General features: G+C 37.2%; 1 protein-coding gene across 1 annotated transcript in view; it reads right to left on the reverse strand.

Moving 5' to 3' along the window:
- The window catches only part of ZRANB3 (zinc finger RANBP2-type containing 3), a 227014-nt gene that overhangs the window by 144030 nt on the left and 63460 nt on the right, over window positions 1-19524 (reverse strand). The window contains exon 3 of the mRNA XM_066346300.1: window positions 7191-7209. Within this exon, the coding sequence (XP_066202397.1) occupies window positions 7191-7209 (19 nt within the window). The remainder of the gene's footprint in view (window positions 1-7190; window positions 7210-19524) is intronic.

Raw genomic sequence — 19524 nt, forward strand, 5'->3', positions numbered from 1 at the left:
TAAAGTGCTTTACTCTATAGGCAACAGAAAGAAATAGAGAATTTTAGGAATATAACTCTAGTGGCAATAAACAATGGCTGTTTTCATTTGATTCAGCTTTGACCTTTATAATACAAAGGAAGCACTTCCTAACTCCTTCTCTGAGGTTAGCATTATCCTAACACCAAAAACACACAAAGGTATTATAAGAAAGGAAAACTATAAACCAATATTTCTCAAGAACACAGATGTAAAAATCCTCCTTAACAAAATATAAGCAAATCAAATCCAAAAATGTGTACTGCTCACAAAAAGTAGGTGACATTTCAAAATGAATATGAAGTGATAAAATGTCCCCTAATTTTTGTGAGCATTATATAAGAAGAATTATATATATATATATATATATCATGACTAAGTAGAATTTATTCTAAGTATGTAATACTCAAATGCTGAACCAGCACAATAAATGTAATCCACCACATCAATGGACTATACAGAAGAAAAAAATCATATGATCATATCAACTGATTCAGAAAAAACATTTAATAAAATCCAGCACTCATTTATGACAAAAACTATCAGGAATCTAGGAACACCAGGAAATTTCCTCAATTCGAGAAAAAGCATCTATACAAAAACCTATAGCTAACATTATACTGAACGGTGAAAAAGTGGACTCTTGCAGCATTAGACAGGGAACAAGTCAAGGATGTCTAGTCTCACCATTCCTATTCAATATAGAAGACCTATATACACAAGAAAAGGAAATAAAAGATATATAGGTTGTAGACCTGATATTATATATAGAAAATGCAAAAGACTACCAAGAAAACCTTAAAACTAATAAACAAATTCAGGAAAGTTGCAGACCACAAAAACAGCATAAAAAAATCTGTTGCACTTCTATAAACTAATAAGAAACTATCAGTAAGAAAACAATCACATTACTTTTAAATGTTTGTTTATTTATTGATTTTAAAGGGAGTAAAAGGGGGGAAAGAGAGAGACACAGGAACATGGATCTGTTCCTATATGTGCCCTGACCAAGGAATGAACCCCTAACCGATGCACTTCTGGACAACACTCTAACCAACTGAGCTTTCCAGATAGGGCAACAATCCCATTTATAATTGCATCAAGAACAATAAAATACCTAGAAATAAATTTAACCAAAAAGATTTATCACTGAAAAATATAAAACATTAATGAAACTGAAGATGCAAATGAGTAAAGATATTCTGTACTCATAAATTTGAAGAATTAGTATTGTTAAAATATCCATACTACTCAAAACAATCTACATAATCAGTGCAATCCCTATAAAACTTCCAAAGGCATTTTTCATAGAAATAGAAAAATTTCTAAAATTTTTATAGAACCACAAAATAAATAAATAAATAACCAGACCAATATTAAAAAAGAATAAATCTGAAAGCATCATGCTTCCTAATTTTAAACTATATTACAGCCTGACCTGTGGTGGCGCAGTGGATAAAGCATCGACCTGGAAATGCTGAGGTCGCCGGTTCGAAACCCCGGGCTTGCCTGGTCAAGGCACATATGGGAGTTGATGCTTCCAGCTCCTCCCCCTTTCTCTCTCTCCCTCTCTCTCTCCTCTCTAAAACAATTAATAAATAAAATAAAATAAAAACTATATTACAAAGCTATAGCAATCAAAACAACATGGTACTGGCATAAAAACTGACACATAGATCAATTGCACAGAGAAGCAAGCCCAGGAATAAACTCATGCATATATGGTCAACTAATTTATGACAAAGGGGCCAAACCATAAAATGGGGAAAGAACAGGTTTTTTTTTCAATAAATGGTGCTTGGACAGCTGGATAGCCATCTGCAAAAGAATAAAACTGGACTGCTATTTTACACCATACATAAAAATTAACTCAGAATGGATTAAAGATTTGAATGTAAGACCTAAAATCATAAAGACAGAAGAAAACAGGAGAAAGCTTCTTGACATCTGCCTTGGTGATGACTTTTTAGATGTTCCACCAAAATCAAAGGCAATAAAAGCAAAAATAAAAAAGTGGGCCTCTATTAAAAATCTCCTGCATAGCAAAGGAAACTATTAACAAAATGAAAAGGCAACCTATCGGCCCTGGCCGGTTGGCTCAGCGGTAGAGCGTCGGCCTGGCGTGTGGGGGACTCGGGTTCGATTCCCGGCCAGGGCACATAGGAGAAGCGCCCATTTGCTTCTCCACCCCCCCCCCTTCCTCTCTGTCTCTCTCTTCCCCTCCCGCAGCCAAGGCTCCATTGGAGCAAGGATGGCCTGGGCGCTGGGGATGGCTCCTTGGCCTCTGCCCTAGGCGCTAGAGTGGCTCTGGTCGCAGTAGAGTGACAGCACCGGAGGGGCAGAGCATCACCCCTTGGTGGGCAGAGCATCACCCCTGGTGGGCGTGCCGGGTGGATCCCGGTCGGGCGCATGCGGGAGTCTGTCTGACTGTCTCTCCCCGTTTCCAGCTTCAGAAAAATACAAAAAAAAAAAAAAAAAGAAAAAAAGAAAAGGCAACCTATCAAATAGGAGAAAATATTTGCAAATCATATATCTGATAAGGGGTTAATATTCAAAATATTTATATATAAACAATTCATAAAACTCAACAGCAAAAAACAATGCAATTTAAAAAATGGGCCGTGGATCTGAATAGACATTTTCCTACATGTCATCAGGGAAATAAATGCAAATCAAATCTACAAAGCGATATCACCTCATACCTGTTAAAATGACTATCATCAAAAAGACAAAAAATAACAAATGTTGGTGAGAATGTGGAGAAACAGGGACCCTGTGCTCTATTGGTGGGAATGTAAATTGGCGCAGTCACTATTTAGTGGAATTTCCTAAGAAATCAATAATAGAACTACCATATGATCTGCAATTCTACTTCTGGGTATTTACACAAATAAAAACAGTAGCTTTACAGTAGAGGAAGCTGACAAACCAGGTGATCAAGGTTAATATCAATAGTGAGAAGTCATATTAATAGTATGTGTTTGATACGACATGGTGACAATAGCACTTTACTTCTGTGGTATTCCTCCCCAAAATACATTTCCCCAGTCTGTGGAAAATATCAGACAAATCCCAATTAAGACATATCCCATAAAATACTGAGCCATTAATTCTCAAAACTGTAAAGATCATCAAAAACAAGGGAAGTCTAAGAAACTGTCACATCCAATAGAAGCCTAAATAAATATGACTACTAAATTAATGTGTATTCTGGATGGAACTCTGGATAAGTATGGTCTTTAGTTCACAATAATATATGAATATTTGTCCTTTAACTGAAACATATACAACATGCTAATCTAAGATATTAATAATAGGGGACTGGATATGGGGTATACAAGAACTCTACAATCTTCACAATAATTCTATAAACCTAAAACCGTTCTAAAATTTAATATTTATTTTAAAAAAGGACACTGCAAAATCATAAAGCTGGCTTGAGAAATAAATGAAGGAAGCAGACACGTGATTTGGATTGAGAGTGCAGACAGTCACACCAACACAACATTGTAACACTATCACCTTCATTCTAACATGCAGTTTCACTCATCTGAGCAGTCTTGCAGGTTCTTCTGTTCTCAAGAATCCTGTTTCAAAATACAGAAAGTTTTGCACCTGGAGACTTTGTATAGAATAGCAACTGTCAGAAATACTTGGGAGAATGATTACTTCAGGTCAAATATCAGTTACTAGCACATTCGAGCTGTATATTCTCGGGCAAGATACTTAACCTCTCTGTGCCTCAGCTTTCTCATCATATAACATGAGAATAATAATAATGCCCCCTAGAATTGTTGTGAGAATGAACATGTAGAGAATTAGAATAGAACCTGGCACATTATGTGTTAATTGTTAACGATTTAACCAGTTCATTCTTTCAACAAAAATGTGTCACAACCCAGAAGGATTATGAATTCTAAAGAGTAAGTCCTCAAAGAAGGATATCTGAAACTCAGTTTAGCCTGGTAAAGAAAAACTAGGATTTGCAGGAGCAAATGGAATAAAAATTTCCATCTCAGCTTACTCTGTCAAACCAGACGAGGCTTATAAAAAATGAAAATTAAAATTCTTCACATTTAGTTAAATTTCTTAATCCTCAAATCTCAAAATTACTGTTGGCAAAGTCTGTATCACAATATCAATTCTAAGGTCTTCTGGGAAGCGATATTCCACAGGGGTCCTTCAGTGTTTCCAGACACCTACACATTCCTGCCTGCAGAAATATTGATACTTCTAGCAGCAATGAACAGGTCCCACAGCCTCTCCCATCCAAACTCCTCTTCCAGAGAAGCACTTTGACCAAAGAGAAAAACATTCATATCTATTAATATGTCACAAAATAGCCACAAAAGAAGCCAAGCCAAGTAGGTTGGCCTTGACAAAAAGTTTTCTTTTCTCTAAAAAAAATAAAAGGAAAGAAAACAAAACTTTATTTGGTATCCAGTTCTGCACCCCACCCAGTGTTTTCTCAAGTAACAGGAATGAAATTTAAAAAACTGTGTGTGTGTATATTATGGTAGAGGGGCTAAAGTAGAGCACCAACAAAAAATGTTATATAAAAGGAAAGTAGAAATTTTCTGAGTTTGATAATAGATACTACAGAGAAGAAAAGAGAGAATCCACGTGCTGACAAAGCTTTGTCCATTACGACACAGTATTAAAGCTGCTATTCATGTAAATCCAAGATGTTAATCCCATTTCCTCAAGTAAAAAATAACATTACAAAAATTTCTAAATACTAAGTTTCTACAAAGAATAATAGCCTTCAAATACTTGACAATTAAGGTAAGAAGTGTGTACATATAATGTTTTTCCCCATGTATATCCAACTAAATTATGTGGTTTGTGTTCATCTGAAATTATTTTTCACATTTTAAAATCTTTTTTTTTTTAATTTATTTTTTACAGAGACAGAGTGAGTCAGAAAGAGGGATAGACAGGGACAGATGAGCCTGCACTCAAGCTGGTGAGCTCGGGGTCTGGAACCCGGGTCCTCTGAATCCCAGTCCGACACTCTATCCACTGCACCACCGCCTGGTCAGGCTAAAATCTTTTTATAAATAAACATTTTCAACTGGAGAACAACAGAATAAGCACATAGTAGTTCAAAAGTAGTAATTACCGAAAAGCAATTAAAATAATTATGCAACAGCTTAACTATAGACTATGGTCTGAATTATATGATTTATGGAATATAAATTCAAAAGAGTTTCTGTATATTACTATGTAGCTCTTTTAAAAAAATTATTGATTTTTAGATAGAAGAGGGAGAGAGAGAGAGAGATAAAGAGAGGGGAGAAGCAGGAAGCATCAACTTGTAGTAGTGGTTTCCATTATGTGCAGGTTTTGAACCGGCGACCTCCAGCATTCCAAGTCAATGCTTTATCCACTGCGCCACCACAGGTCAGGCACTACATAGTAGCTCTTGAAACAATATTTAATTGCATTAAACCATGAGGGGGAGAAAAGAAAGTAATTAAAATAGTTTGAGCTATGTTTACAAAGTTAATTTTATTAAAAGTTACAGTTTTGTTGGTTACCTGAGTATATAGTTTTATTACTGAACTATATGATGATCCTACAATTAGACAAACAGAACTTAAATCATTCCAATTTAAAGTTAATAATTACCTTAAATACAGTAGGTAGATTATATAATTACATAAAAATTGAATACATTAGAAAAATATAATAATGGAAAAATACTAGAGGATGGGGGAGTAATACCAGTGAAGAAAGTCATTTGTTTCTAAAGCTAGGGAGGAAAAGATCACAAAAGACAGTTAAATTATACAACACTCCAAGTGGGTACTCAAGCAGCTAAAAAAAAAAAGAAGGTTCAATAACAGATGTAAAATTGCTCTCCTCAGGCTTTTAGCTATTGGATGAATCAAATATTCCTTATATCAAATTATATTTTTTATTTTGAAAATCAAAAGGTGGTTGACCTCCAAATTATGAACTGCATTTCCTTCTCTGACTTTACCACAAAGAGAAGGAGAACAGTATTAGGTAATAGAATGTAGGTCAAACCAGAGTTCATATAATTTACATATATATAAGTTCTTTCCACTTCAATACTTTTAATTTACTGACTAACTTTTATCCATACTAGCTCAGTAAAAATTCCATAAAAATGGCATTTTAACTCAACCACTAACAGAGGATAGCAGCAATTGTGAGCTGTGGTCTTAGACCTGTACATTAAGTCTTATCTCTTCAATTATACTGTTTAAGTCCACAAACATTGACTATATTCCTAAATGTAATACCCAGTCTAAACAAATGCCTATAGAATAAAGAGCTCAAACTAAAAGTACAGGTGAGTAAATATCAGCATGAATCAAGAAACCCTATATCAAGCTTTTGTATAGCTGCATAACCATGCTATATTCTTATTCATTTTTTCCTAAAGAAGAGACTACAGAGATAAACCATTGGTGAATCTATATGAAACCAAAACTGAAAGACAGTAAATTAACAAAATCTTTTATAGTAATATATATATATTTTAAAAATTCAGTATTCATTTTCTTCATTTCTAATACACTCTGAAGTGTTTATGTTTTGCTGTTATATGCTTTAAAAACATCATGAAAACATCAGCACATTTATCAAACTAACATTAAAGTTAGAACTTTATTGATTTACATTAATCTGAGAATGCATGTAAAGAGTATCATAGTTAATATAACAATTTCCATTTCAGTGAGAAAAATGAATATAAGTATATATACAAATACATGCCATTTAAATGTATTAAATTGTTTAGTGATAATAAAATATGGTTTTAACATTGAGTTTTACATAAAACAATCTTTAGAGCAAAATCTTAAAAGTTTAGCTTTGAAGCGAGCAAGAGTATGACAAATAGAAAAGAGTTCAGTTTCATTCGGGGCTGCATTTCAAAGCACATTCATGCTTCGTAGGCCAACAATATACAATTTTGGATCAGTAATAATAACATGTTCCAAGTATACACCTTGCACATACACACACATTTATTTTTATTCTTATTCTCTCTATACCCCTCCCCCCACTTCCTCTCTTTTCCGCTCACCTTCTTTCCTTCCACAGTCATATAGTCATTTGGAAAGACAGTACATGATAATACTATAAACTAAAAATTGATTATAAAATTTAATAGACCCCAAAATCATGAAAGTACTTACTTCATCAGCCACCATACACCTGGAAAAAGAAAAAGAAAGTCAAATTAATTTCTTAATTATCAAAGTCAATCATTCAAGTTTGGATTAAGTAGCTTGCCACAAAATAGTTTACAAATTGCTAAAGCACTAAGCCAGAGAGGTGTTCTTAACTGTGCATGAGAACATGGGTCAGGGCTGACTTTAGCTGACAACGGCAAATGGCTTTGTGGGAGTGTTAGAGTTTCAGAGGTGCTGTTCTCACTGCCCACCCCTGGAGAGAGCTATAGCGACCCTTCCAAAATGTGAGCAAAATGACAAGCAATTGTACCATGAGTTCCCACTTCACCATCAAATCTTAAAAGTGGTCTTCCCTAGAGATTAGAAGAATGTTCTAATATTAAAGTACAAGAACATAAATGTCAACCATAAACCAATATGCTACACATATAATTATATATGCTATATTATATATGCCAAGCCTATTTTCAAGTTGAATTTTGGTTTCTAATACAGTGGTACCTTGAGATACAAATTTAATTCGTTCTATAACCAAGCTCGTAAGTCAGTCAACTTGTATATCAAACTGTCGATACTGGACCCGTGTGCCAATGCATCAACTAGTGGCAGCTTCCCGAATCATGACTCATATCTCGAAATTTCGCTTGGATCTCAAACAAAATTACAGACTGAGTCGCAGCTCGTATCTGAAAAATTCATTTGTTGGTTTGTTTGTATCTCAAGGTACCACTGTATTATTTTGCTAAATTATCTCTCTCTTTTCTTATTAGTCTATAGCAATGAATTCTATCCACTAAAAATTAAGGTTAGGGGCATAAAATAAGGTCTTAAGTAAAAGAAAAAACAAAGAGCAAAAAAAAAAAAAAAATAAGCCTGACCAGGTGGTGGCTCACTGGATAGAGTGATGGACTGGGATGCAGAGGACCCAGGTTCGAGACCCCGAGGTCGCCAGCTTGAGCGCGGGCTCATCTGGTTTGAGCAAAAGCCCACCAGCTTGAACCCAAGGTCACTGGCTCCAGCACGGGGTTACTTGGTCTGCTGAAGGCCCACGGTCAAGGCATATATGAGAATGTAATCAATGAACAACTAAGGTGTTGCAACACGCAATGAAAAACTAATGATTGATGCTTCTCATCTCTCTCCGTTCCTGTCTGTCTGTCCCTGTCTATCCCTCTCTCTGACTCACTCTCTGTCTCTGTAAAAAAAAAAAAGAAAAATAACAGGTAGGTTCAGGATCATGAGGGGTCCCTTAGAGATAGCAAGGACGCTATTGATAAAAATCAGCCTCTTAGCTGAGGGGATTTCCAGGCAACCTAAAAAAAACCTAGAAGTTTGAAAAGAATGATGTCCTTATTTTTAATTTTTTATCCTTTTTATTCCCATAGTCTTGACATTATGCAATTTTATTAGGTTTTTTTATTTTTTTAACATAAAACACATATTAAGAATCTGGTAATAAATAGAATTTCATTCTTAAAAAGAAAATAATATGTCAGGTTATCTAATAAGTATTTTTATAGGAAAATAAAATACAAACACTTTAACTGAAATTTAAAGTATATAGAAGAATAAAAAGTTTATTACATTTTATGCAAACAAGCTTAAAATGTAGAAATAAAAAAGAATCACGAATTATTTCCAGGAAAATGCATGTGCTTGCCTACTTTTTCATTTTAAAATCCAGCTCAAATTTGGTTAAGATGTCAATTGAAGTATATATCATTTATTGAGTATCCACTTATGTACCTAGTGCTAGGGATATAGCAGCAGTGAATTAAAGTCTTTCCTTAATAGAGAATGACTGGAAGGAGACAATAAACAAGCACATGATCCAAGGGTGATAAGTATTTAAAAAACTCAAACAGAATAAGGTAGAATAGGGAATGTAGGGGAGAATCTATTTTACACAGTGGTTAGGAACAGTCTTTATGATAAGACAATACTGACAGATTTGAGCGAGACATAGATTTAACGAGAAGGAATTATGAGACAATCTGGAGGAAGAGTATTTTCAAAAAAGTGATTAGTCCAAGGATCCTGAAATAAGATAGTTATAATGTAGTTGTGTGTGTGTGTGTGTGTGTGTGTGTGTGTGTGTGTGTGTGGTTTTTTGTGCGTGACAGAGACAGAGAGAAGAACAGATAGGGACAAACAGGAAGGGAGAGAGATGAGAAGCATTAATTCTTCGTTGAGACACCTTAGTTGTTTATTGACTACTTACTCATAGTGCCTTGACCAAGGGGCTACAGCAGACCGAGTGACCCCTTGCTAAAGCCAGTGACCCTGGACTCAAGCTGGTGAGCCTTGCTCAAACCAGATGATCCCGCGCTCAAGCTGGAGACCTCGGGATCTCAAACCTCGGTCCTCTACATCCCAGTCCGATGCACTATCCATTGCATCACGGCCTGATCAAGCTATAATGTAGTTTTTAAAAGACAAGGAAGCTGCCTGACTGGTAGTGGGGCTGTGCACAGAGCTAAGGTCCCAGGTTAGAAACCCCGAGGTTGCTGGCGTGAGCGCAGGCACACCAATTTGAGTGCAGGGTTGCCAGCTTGAGCATTGGATCATATCAATTTGATAAGATCCCATGGTTGCTGGCTTGAAGCCCAAGGATGATGGCTTGATCCCAAGGTCACTGGCTTGAACAAAGGGTCACTGGCTCAGCTGGAGCCCCACGGTCAAGGCCCATATGAGATGCAATCAATGAACAACTAAAGTGCCACAACTATGAGTTGATGCTTCTCATCTTCCTTCCTTCTCTATCTCTGTCTCTCAAAAAAAAAGTGCAGTGAGGCACGGAAAATGGTAGTAATAACAATGATGATGATGATGGTGACAATGTTGCAAGGCAGCTGGGCTCCTGGCCACGGAGAACCTTAAAAGCGGTGGCATAGAGTTTGGATTTTCTTTGAATTCTTTGGAAGGAAGCAATATGTTACCCTTTAAAAAGATTACTCTGACTTACAGAGAATAAGCTGTAGAAGGCAAGAGCAGAAGCATAGAGAGCAGTCAGGAGGCATCTACAGTAGACCAGGAGAGAAACAACAGTGTATGAATGAGTGGTAGAGGTGGAAGTGGTAAGAAGTGGTCAGTTCAAGTACTTTCACAAAGTACAGCCAATAGGGTTTGATATCACTGGGATATGAATGTGAAAATACTAAAAGAACTAGAAAAAGAACAGCAAGTAAAGCCCAGAGGAAGTAGAAGAAATAATAAAGATCAGAGTAGAAATAAATGACATAGAGGAAAAATAAAAAACCACAACAAACAATACAGAGGATCAATGAAACCAAGAGCAGGTTCTTTGAAAAGGTAAACAAGATCGATAAATCTTTAGCCAGATTCACCAAAAGCCCTGGGCCAGATGGCTTCACAGGCAAATTCTACCAAATATTCAAAGAAGAACTAACTCCTATCCTTCTCAGGCTATTTCAAAAAATTCAAGAGGAAAAAAGACTTCCAAGCTCTTTTTATGAGGAAAGCATAATTCTGTTTCCAAAATCAGGCAAAGACAACACAAAGAAAGAAAAGTATAAGCCAGTATCTTTGATGAATTTAGATGCTAAAATTCTCAATAAAATATTAGCAAACTGGATCTAGCAATACATGAAAAAAATCATACATCATGATCAAGTGGGATTTATTCTGGGGAGGCAAGGCTGGTACAATATTTGTAAATCATTCAATGTGATTCATCACATAAACAAAAGGAAGGAGAAAAACCACATGATAATATCAATAGATGCAGAAAAAGTATTTGATAAAATCCAGCACCCACTAATGATCAAAACTCTCAGCAGAGTAGGAATACAGGGAACATATCTCAACATGATAAAGACCATCTCTGACAAACCCACAGCCAACATCATACTCAATGGGCAAAAGTTAAAAGCAATTCCATTAGGATCAGGAACAAGGCAGGGGTTCCCCCTTTCACCACTCTTTTTTTTTTTTTTTTTCTGAAGCTGGAAACGGGGAGAGACAGTCAGACAGACTCCCGCATGTGCCCGACCGGGATCCACCCAGCACGCCCACCAGGGGCGACGCTCTGCCCACCAGGGGGCGATGCTCTGCCCCTCTGGGGCGGCGCTCTGCCGCAACCAGAGCCACTCTAGCGCCTGGGGCAGAGGCCAAGGAGCCATCCCCAGCGCCCGGGCCATCTTAGCTCCAATGGAGCCTTGGCTGCGGGAGGGGAAAGAGAGAGACAGAGAGGAAGGGGAGGGGGGTGGAGAAGCAAATGGGTGCTTCTCCTATGTGCCCTGGCCGGGAATCCAACCCGGGTCCCCTGAACGCCAGGCCGATGCTCTACCGCTGAGCCAACTGGACAGGGCCTCACCACTCTTATTCAATATAGTTCTGGAAGTCCTAGCTACAGCAATCAGAGAAGAAGAAGAAATAAAAGGCATCCAAATTGTTAAAGAAGAAGTAAAACTATCATTATTTGCTGATGATATGATACTCAAAACAGCCTGGTACTGGCATAAGAACAGGCATATAGATCGATGGAACAGAACAGAGAACCCAGAAATAAATCGACAACTTTATGGACAATTAATATTTGACAAAGGAGGTAATAGCATACAGTGGAAGATAAACAATCCAATGAAAAAATGGGCACAAGAAATGAATAGACACTTCTCTAAAGAGGACATACAGATGGCCAACAGGCAGATGAAAAAATGTTCAACATCACTAATCATTAGAGAAATGCAAATTAAAACCACAATGAGATATCACCTCACACCAGTCAGAATGGCGCTCATTAACAAAACAACACATAAATGCTGGAGAGGATGTGGAGAAAAGGGAACCCTCCTGCACTGCTGGTGGGAATGCAGACTGGTGCAGCCACTGTGGAAAACAGTATGGAGATTCCTCAAAAAACTAAAAATGAAACTGCCTTCTGACCCAGTCATCCCACTTTTAAGAGTATATCCGATGAGGCCCTGGCCGGTTGGCTCAGTGGTAGAGCATCGGCCTGGCATGCAGAAGTCCCGGGTTCGATTCCTGGCCAGGGCACACAGGAGAAGCGCCCATCTGCTTCTCCACCCCTCCCCCTCTCCTTCCTCTCTGTCTCTCTCTTCCCCTCCCGCAGCCACGGCTCCACTGGAGCAAAGTTTGCCTGGGCGCTGGGGATGGCTCCTCTGCCTCTGCCTCAGGCACTAGAATGGCTCTGATTGAGGCAGGGCGACGCCCCAAGATGGGCAGAGCATCGCCCCCTGGTGGGCATGCCGGGTGAATCCCGATCAGGCGCATGCGGGAGTCTGTCTGACTGCCTCCCTATTTCCAGCTTCAGAAAAATACAAAAAAAAAAAAAAAAAGAGTACTAAAAAAAAAAATAAAAAAGAATATACCCTATGAATACCAAATCACTGATTCAAAAAGAGAAATGCACCCTCATGTTATGGCAGCATTGTTTACAGTAGCCAAGATCTGGAAACAGCTCAAGTGTCCATTAGGGCAGTGGTCCCCAACCCCCAGGCCGCAGACCGGTACTGGTCCATGGGACATTTGGTACTGGTCTGCAGAGAAAAAATAAATAACTTATATTATTTCTGTTTTATTTATATTTAAGTCTGAACGAGGTTTTATTTTTAAAAAATGACCAGATTCCCTCTGTTACATCTCTCGAAGACTCACTCTTGACGCTTGTGTCGGTCACGTGATACATTTATCCGTCCCACCCTAAAGGCCGGTCCATGAAAATATTTTCTGACATTAAACTGATCTGTGGCACAAAAAAGGTTGGGGACCACTGTGTTAGGGGACGAGTGAATTAAAAAGCTGTGGTACATATATACAATGGAATACTATGGGTCCATGAAAAGGAAGGAAATCTTAGCTTTTGCAACAACATGGATGGACCTGGAAACTATTGTTAAGTGAAATAAGCCAGGCCGAGAAGGAAAAATATCATATGAGCTCAGTCATTTGAGGAATCCAATGAACAATATGAACTGAGGAATGGAATAGAGACAGAGGTGGGATCAAAGGGACCAGAGGGAAAGTGGACAGAGGTAAAGGGGACAATACGATGGGATCAGACAAGGGAAAGAGATTGGTGAAATTATATACACTTAACAAAGCGTTATAGAGAGCAGAAAAGAAAATCCTGGAGGGAAGGGGGGAGGGCATTAAGGGGAGGGGGACAAGGGGGATGTTGAGGGGAACACGGGGGAGGGGGATACATTCAGGGGGACACTAGAATCTATGTAAACACAATAAATTTAAATTAAAAAAATTTAAAAATGGCTTATCACTAAAGAAGATTAATATATTACATAATACATAACAAGAAACCCAAGAGTGAGATGATTCCAAGTTCGTTCATTCAGTAGCCTACTCACATCATCTCTAATCAGCATAAATAGTTGCAGACATGTCCTTTACCCACCAATGTTCAGAAGCACATGGAAGGTATATCCAAAGAATTCAGTCTTTAAAAAATGAAATATGAGGAGAAAGACTTTACGTGAAGCAACCCACATTTGCTGAATATGTTATGACTTACAAGTTACAATAGTATGCAGCGCTTTGCTTTAGTTCTTTAACCATTATGAAACAGTGGTCACATACAGGAAGCACATAAAAGCCTGTGATAATTTCAAAGCATGTAAGAGATGCAGGGTTTTGTAAACAAATACTTGTATATACCAAAATCCAGATGAAGTTTTAAAAAGAATTGTTCTTTTCTGTTCATAAGCTTTAAAAAAAAATCAAACATTAGTTCCTAATGCTTGATTATATTTTGAAAATATTGTGCTTCATTAGTCTGACTTCATTAGCACAAAATTACCCTATAACTTTTACTAATGAAGGGCAAAACCAAAAGTAGTCTTTCCTAGATGATTTTTTAAAAAGGTGTATTTCAGCTGTTTTTAGAGAATTATTGTTTTCAGAATGTATAATAATTCCCACTGAGCCATTATATCACATTAGCTTTTGCATAATTATTCATTCTTGTTTATAAAGCTGCAGGCCAAACACATGGATTATCCCTGCTGCAATTAGTAGAGAATTTTTAGGGCTTAATTAACATTCATTATAATATTTTGGAGTTATAAACAAAAAATATAGTTTATATAAAAACAAAGAAGTAAGTCAGGTGTGCTTGATCTAGTCTAAAATTATTTTATAGGTAGTAAAAATGAATTACAGTATAAATTTGCTTTTTAAATAAATGCATCACTGATACTTAAATGTTGTAAGTAGATGGGTAAATAAGTTAAATAGCTTTATTACAAACTGAGAGCCTCTCTCAAAAGATAGTAGGATACTATCCTTTATATATTTTTTTTGCTTGGTTTTTGGATTTATTGAATTATATGTTAATGAAACCTGAGCACTTCTATTATAGTCTCTATTTCATCTTGTGGAGATGTGGAGGTGAATCAGGACATATATCATATATATATAATAAAATATATATAATTGTTTTTTAATTTCAATAACCACCAGGTACACATTCAGTCACTCACCAAATATAACTTAGCACCAGGCATAGTGCCAGGCCCTAAGTCTGAGCAAGTAAGTATACGAAAAGTTAGTGATGTTACGGTAGAAACCCTTTCAGGGTAAACATGGTAAGACAGAAGAGGGGAATAATCACTTCTACCCAAATGTGAAATAAAGGTTACTGGGAGAAAGACATTGTGAAACATGAAAATATTGCTGGATTCAAAATGAATGCCTCTGCCTCACCTCAAGCAGGTCCTCCTACCTGAGTAATCATCATACTCTTTTTAAAGGAAAAATTTCTTCAAAGCCCTATTGTTTATTAAAAATGTTGTATAGTAAATACAAACCCCAAACTAGGTCCAAATTTCTTATACATAAAAGATTTTAGAAAATATTTTTAAAGTAAAAACACATTTATAAAAGTAAGAGTAAACCACAAAATATAGACAATTCAACTATTACTTTAAAATGATGGATGATATTATTTTGTGGAAACTGAATTTCCGCTGTTGTTGGGTTTATGGTGAAAAGAAATAGCTTCATGTCTATTTAGAATTTAAGCTGTATCCATACCCTATATTTAGTTTTGAATGATAGAGAATTAAGTCCAGCTACACAGAAAAGAAACCACACAAATATTAATGGCTAAAAATCGATAGGACTATTCTGCAGTACCCCCCACTCTACCCCAGGGGTCTCAAACTCGCGGCCCGCCGAACAATTTTGTGCGGCCTGCAGACTAATCCACGAAGTTCAAAATATTTTGGATAAAATTAAGTAAGCCTAGGGGCCTACTTGTATTTTTCATTTCTCTAGCATCCTAGCTAGATATTAGCTTAGTTAACAGCAGTTGTGATGCGAACTACAGTTTCTGGTCGTTTTGTGACACTGAGTAAACTGCATGTACGATTGTGCTTGTTGTACTGATTTTTTTTTGTTTTCAACTGCAGTGAGAAAAGTGTTGCGTAACAGTTGCCTTTTGTAGACCTAGTGCGGCCCTGCTGAACGGCTGTGATCTTGCTCTGCGGCCCACATGCTGAGTTGAGTTTGAGACCCCTGCTCTACCCTGCCCCAAACGGGGTCCATGTTGGAGCAGCAGCCAAGATGTCAGAGCCACACCTCTGCAGCTTTCTTGTCCTTTCTTTCCTGGTGGGTCAAAAGACAGCTGTTACAGTTCCAGGCTTGGCATCACTGTTTGACACAGGAAGAGAGGAAGAGGAGAGAAGGGCACTTGCGAACTGATTTGATACTATTTTAACAAGTTTTCTCAGAATCATTACCCAGTGACTTCTACTGTCTCATTGGCCACACACTGTGTCACACTGTCACTCCTATTTGAAATGGAACTTGGAAAAGGAGGTTTTTGGCTGGTCTCATAGACTCCACCCCTAGGATTGGATTAGAGAGGGGAAATGGAGGAAAGGATTTGGGAAAAGCCACACCAGTCTCTGCAAGAAACTCTAGGGCCAGTGATAAGAAGGAGTGATTTGAACACACTGTAGCCACTTCTGTCACATAAAGATCAACTCAGCTCTGAGGTATTATTGAATTCTACATCAAACAGGTATAGAACTATGATTGTAATGCACTAAAATTCTTTATTTCATATTGACTATCATTGTTACTGATAATGAAGTTTAAAGTTTGGAGTTAAAAAATCAGTTCCTTCATGAGTATTCCATATTTCTTGCTTTTAACTATTGTAAAAATATTTATTCATTCAGCATTCCACAGTAAGAAGTGTTTGGTGTGGGTGTATAGGGGAGAATATTGCCTCACACAATCCTAAATTAAGGTGACCAACTTTTTTACAATGAAAAGGACAAAAATAAATGGAAGAAAACAATATCGTAAATAAAAGAAACACTTTATTCATTGCAACAATAATATACTATAATAAATGCATAATAAAAACATTTGTAATATTTTATATTGTAATTATGCTTACATGCCTATTAATTTTTAATAATAATTATAAGAAAAAAGTACTCATTTATATACTGATCCTTGACGAATCATCACGTCAAATACAAATACGTCACATCACATGCAACGGATGACTCTGTATTGATTGAATATGGACATTTACAGATTAGTCTTCCAATATCAAAAAGGAGGACAAATAGGAGGACACTTTTTGAGGGAGGATGAAACTTACAAAAGGACTGTCCTCCCTAAAGGAGGACAATTGGTCACCTTACTAAATGGAAAACAGAGTACCAAATATACATACATTTTAAAGTAGTTACTCAGATAATCCAGAATATTCTTATAGTCTTATTTTTAAAATTATAATTTAAATGAAAACTCAGCATTTAAAAAAAGAATTCTAACTCCCTTAAAACAAAGAGTTTGCAAATTAGTCCCTACCCCTTATATGAGGTTTTGCTTTCCATGGCTTTAGTTACTGATGGTCAATAGCAGTCCAAAAATATTAAATAGAATATTCTAGAAATAAACAATTCTTAGGGGTTTTTTGTTTGTTTTTTTAGATTTTATTTATTCAATTTTCAGAGAGGAGAGAGAGAGAGAGAGAGAGAAAGAGGAGGAGCAGGAAGCATCAACTCCCATATGTGCCTTGACCAGGCAAGCCCAGGGTATCGAACAGGCGACCTCAGTGTTCCAGGTCGACGCTTTATCCCCCTGTGCAACCACAGGTCAGGCCCAATTCTTAGGTTTTAAGTTGTGCACTGTTCTGAGTAGTGTGATGAAATCTCAATCCATCCTGCTCCATCCCACCCGGGATGTGAATCATCCCTTTATCCAGTGTATTCACAGTATAGACACTACCTGTTGGTCACTTAGTAACCCTCTTGATTTTCAGATTGACTGCTGTACCTGTGTTCAGATCACTATTATTTTACTTAATGATGGCTTCAAAGCACAAAAGTAGTGATGTTGGCAATTCTGATATGCCAAAGAGAAGCCTTTGTAAAGTACTTCCTTTACGTGAAAAGACAGACGTTCTTGACTTAATAAGAAAAAAAAGTCATATGCTGAGATTACTAGATCTACAGTAAGAATGAATCTTCTATCCATGAAATTGTGAAGAAAAAAAGAATTTGTGCTAGTTTTGCAAAATTCTAACACTCAAACTGCAAAAGTTATAGCTACAGTGTATAAGTGCTTAGTTAAGATGGAAAAGGCATTAAATTAGTGGGTGGAAAACGTGAGCAGAAAGTATGTTGGGACTGATGGCAACATGTTGCTCCAGAAAGCATTGATGCTATAGGAAGACTTCAGCAAGGGTCCCCTGAAACAAGTGGCACCATCCACTTACTACAGAATGGCCATGTAGATTTCAGGAAGATGTTTGGAGTGAAAAATCAAAACATTACGTGGGAAAGAGAGAGATACAACACATTCACATAACTTTTATTACAGTATACTGTTATAATTGTTCTTTTTAATTAGTTATTGTTAACCTCTTACTGTGCCCAATTTATAAGTTAAACTAGAAGTATAGATAGGAAGAAACATATGTAGGGTTCAGTACAACCAGAGGTTTCAGGTATCCCTGGGGGTCCTGGAACATATTCCCTACAGATAAAGAGAGACCCTATACTTTCAGCGTCCTTTTCTTTGTTAGCACCCATCAATTTTACACATTTAGATATTCAGCATGTGCCTCTTCTGCTTCTAGAGTTCTCATTTATAATACACATTATTTATTTTATTTTATTTTTTTGTGGCAGAGAGAGTCAGAGAGAGGGACAGATAGGGCCAGACAGACAGGAAGGGAGAGATATTAGAAACATCAATTCTTCATTGCAGCTCCTTAGTTGTTCATTGATTGATTTCTCATATGTGTCCTGACCACAGGGCTACAGCAGACCAAGTGACCCCTTGCTCAAGCCAATGACATTGGGCTCAAGCTGGTGAACCTTGCTCAAACCAGATGAGCCTGCGCTCAAGCTGGCAACCTCAGGGTCTCAAACCTCGGTCCTCCGCATCCCAGTCCAATGCTCTATCCATTGCGCCACCACCTGGTCAGGCTACACATTATCTTTAAATTCACACATACCAATCCAAAGTGAAACTTGGTTACCCTTTCCAATTACTTACCAGAGGTATTTCTTCAGCTCGGAGAAATTTTCTTTTCTTATTTACTTAATTGTTGCCGTGACTTTGTATGATGTCTTTTCTCCTTTTGAACACCTGTTTTTCACGTATTCACTTTCAAGATCTATCCTTCAAGTTTTTTACCTTTTCCTTCAATATTTTTTATTATTTAACTTTCTGCTCTGTGCTTTGAGAGATAATCCTTGTGCTTCATCTCCCAGTCTGCTTATTAGATGTCAATGGTGATCATTCCTTAATTTAAAAAAATCATCTACTCTTAGTTAGATAATCATGGCTTTGACATTTAGGGGGTGTGTGTGTGTGTGGTGCATTAGAATTTACTTAAGTATTCAAACAGTTTTTGTGCAGGTATTTGTCTTTCTTTTCTCCACTTCTCTTTCACAAGATATGTATTCTGATTATTCACTCTTATTTTGCTCTTTTAAATGTTGGGGCCTCTCACATGGTCAGTCATCTTTCTATTATGGCTCGTTAGAAATCAGGTCTGGCAGCTGAACTATCCTAACAGCTGGAATCCCATAGGTTGGAAATAGAATAGTGGACTCTAGTTTAAGAAGAGTGAACCCACCAGAGATACCTGAAGGAAGCCCAATGCTCGTTAATCTACTTGTACTCTTCTAGATTCCAAACTAGGAAGATCTACCTGTCTCGGTTAGAAAAATCCAGTATATTTAGAGGGATTGAAGGCAATCTTCACTGGGGTCTTTAGATACCTGAAAGCCATTCTATGCCAGTGAGCCACAGCCTTCAGTTTTTGCCCAGGACTCCAATGCTGCTTTTCAGGTGGTTAGCCATT

The sequence above is a fragment of the Saccopteryx leptura genome, chromosome 7 (assembly GCF_036850995.1).
Source record: "Saccopteryx leptura isolate mSacLep1 chromosome 7, mSacLep1_pri_phased_curated, whole genome shotgun sequence".
Classification (NCBI taxonomy): Eukaryota; Metazoa; Chordata; class Mammalia; order Chiroptera; family Emballonuridae; genus Saccopteryx; species Saccopteryx leptura.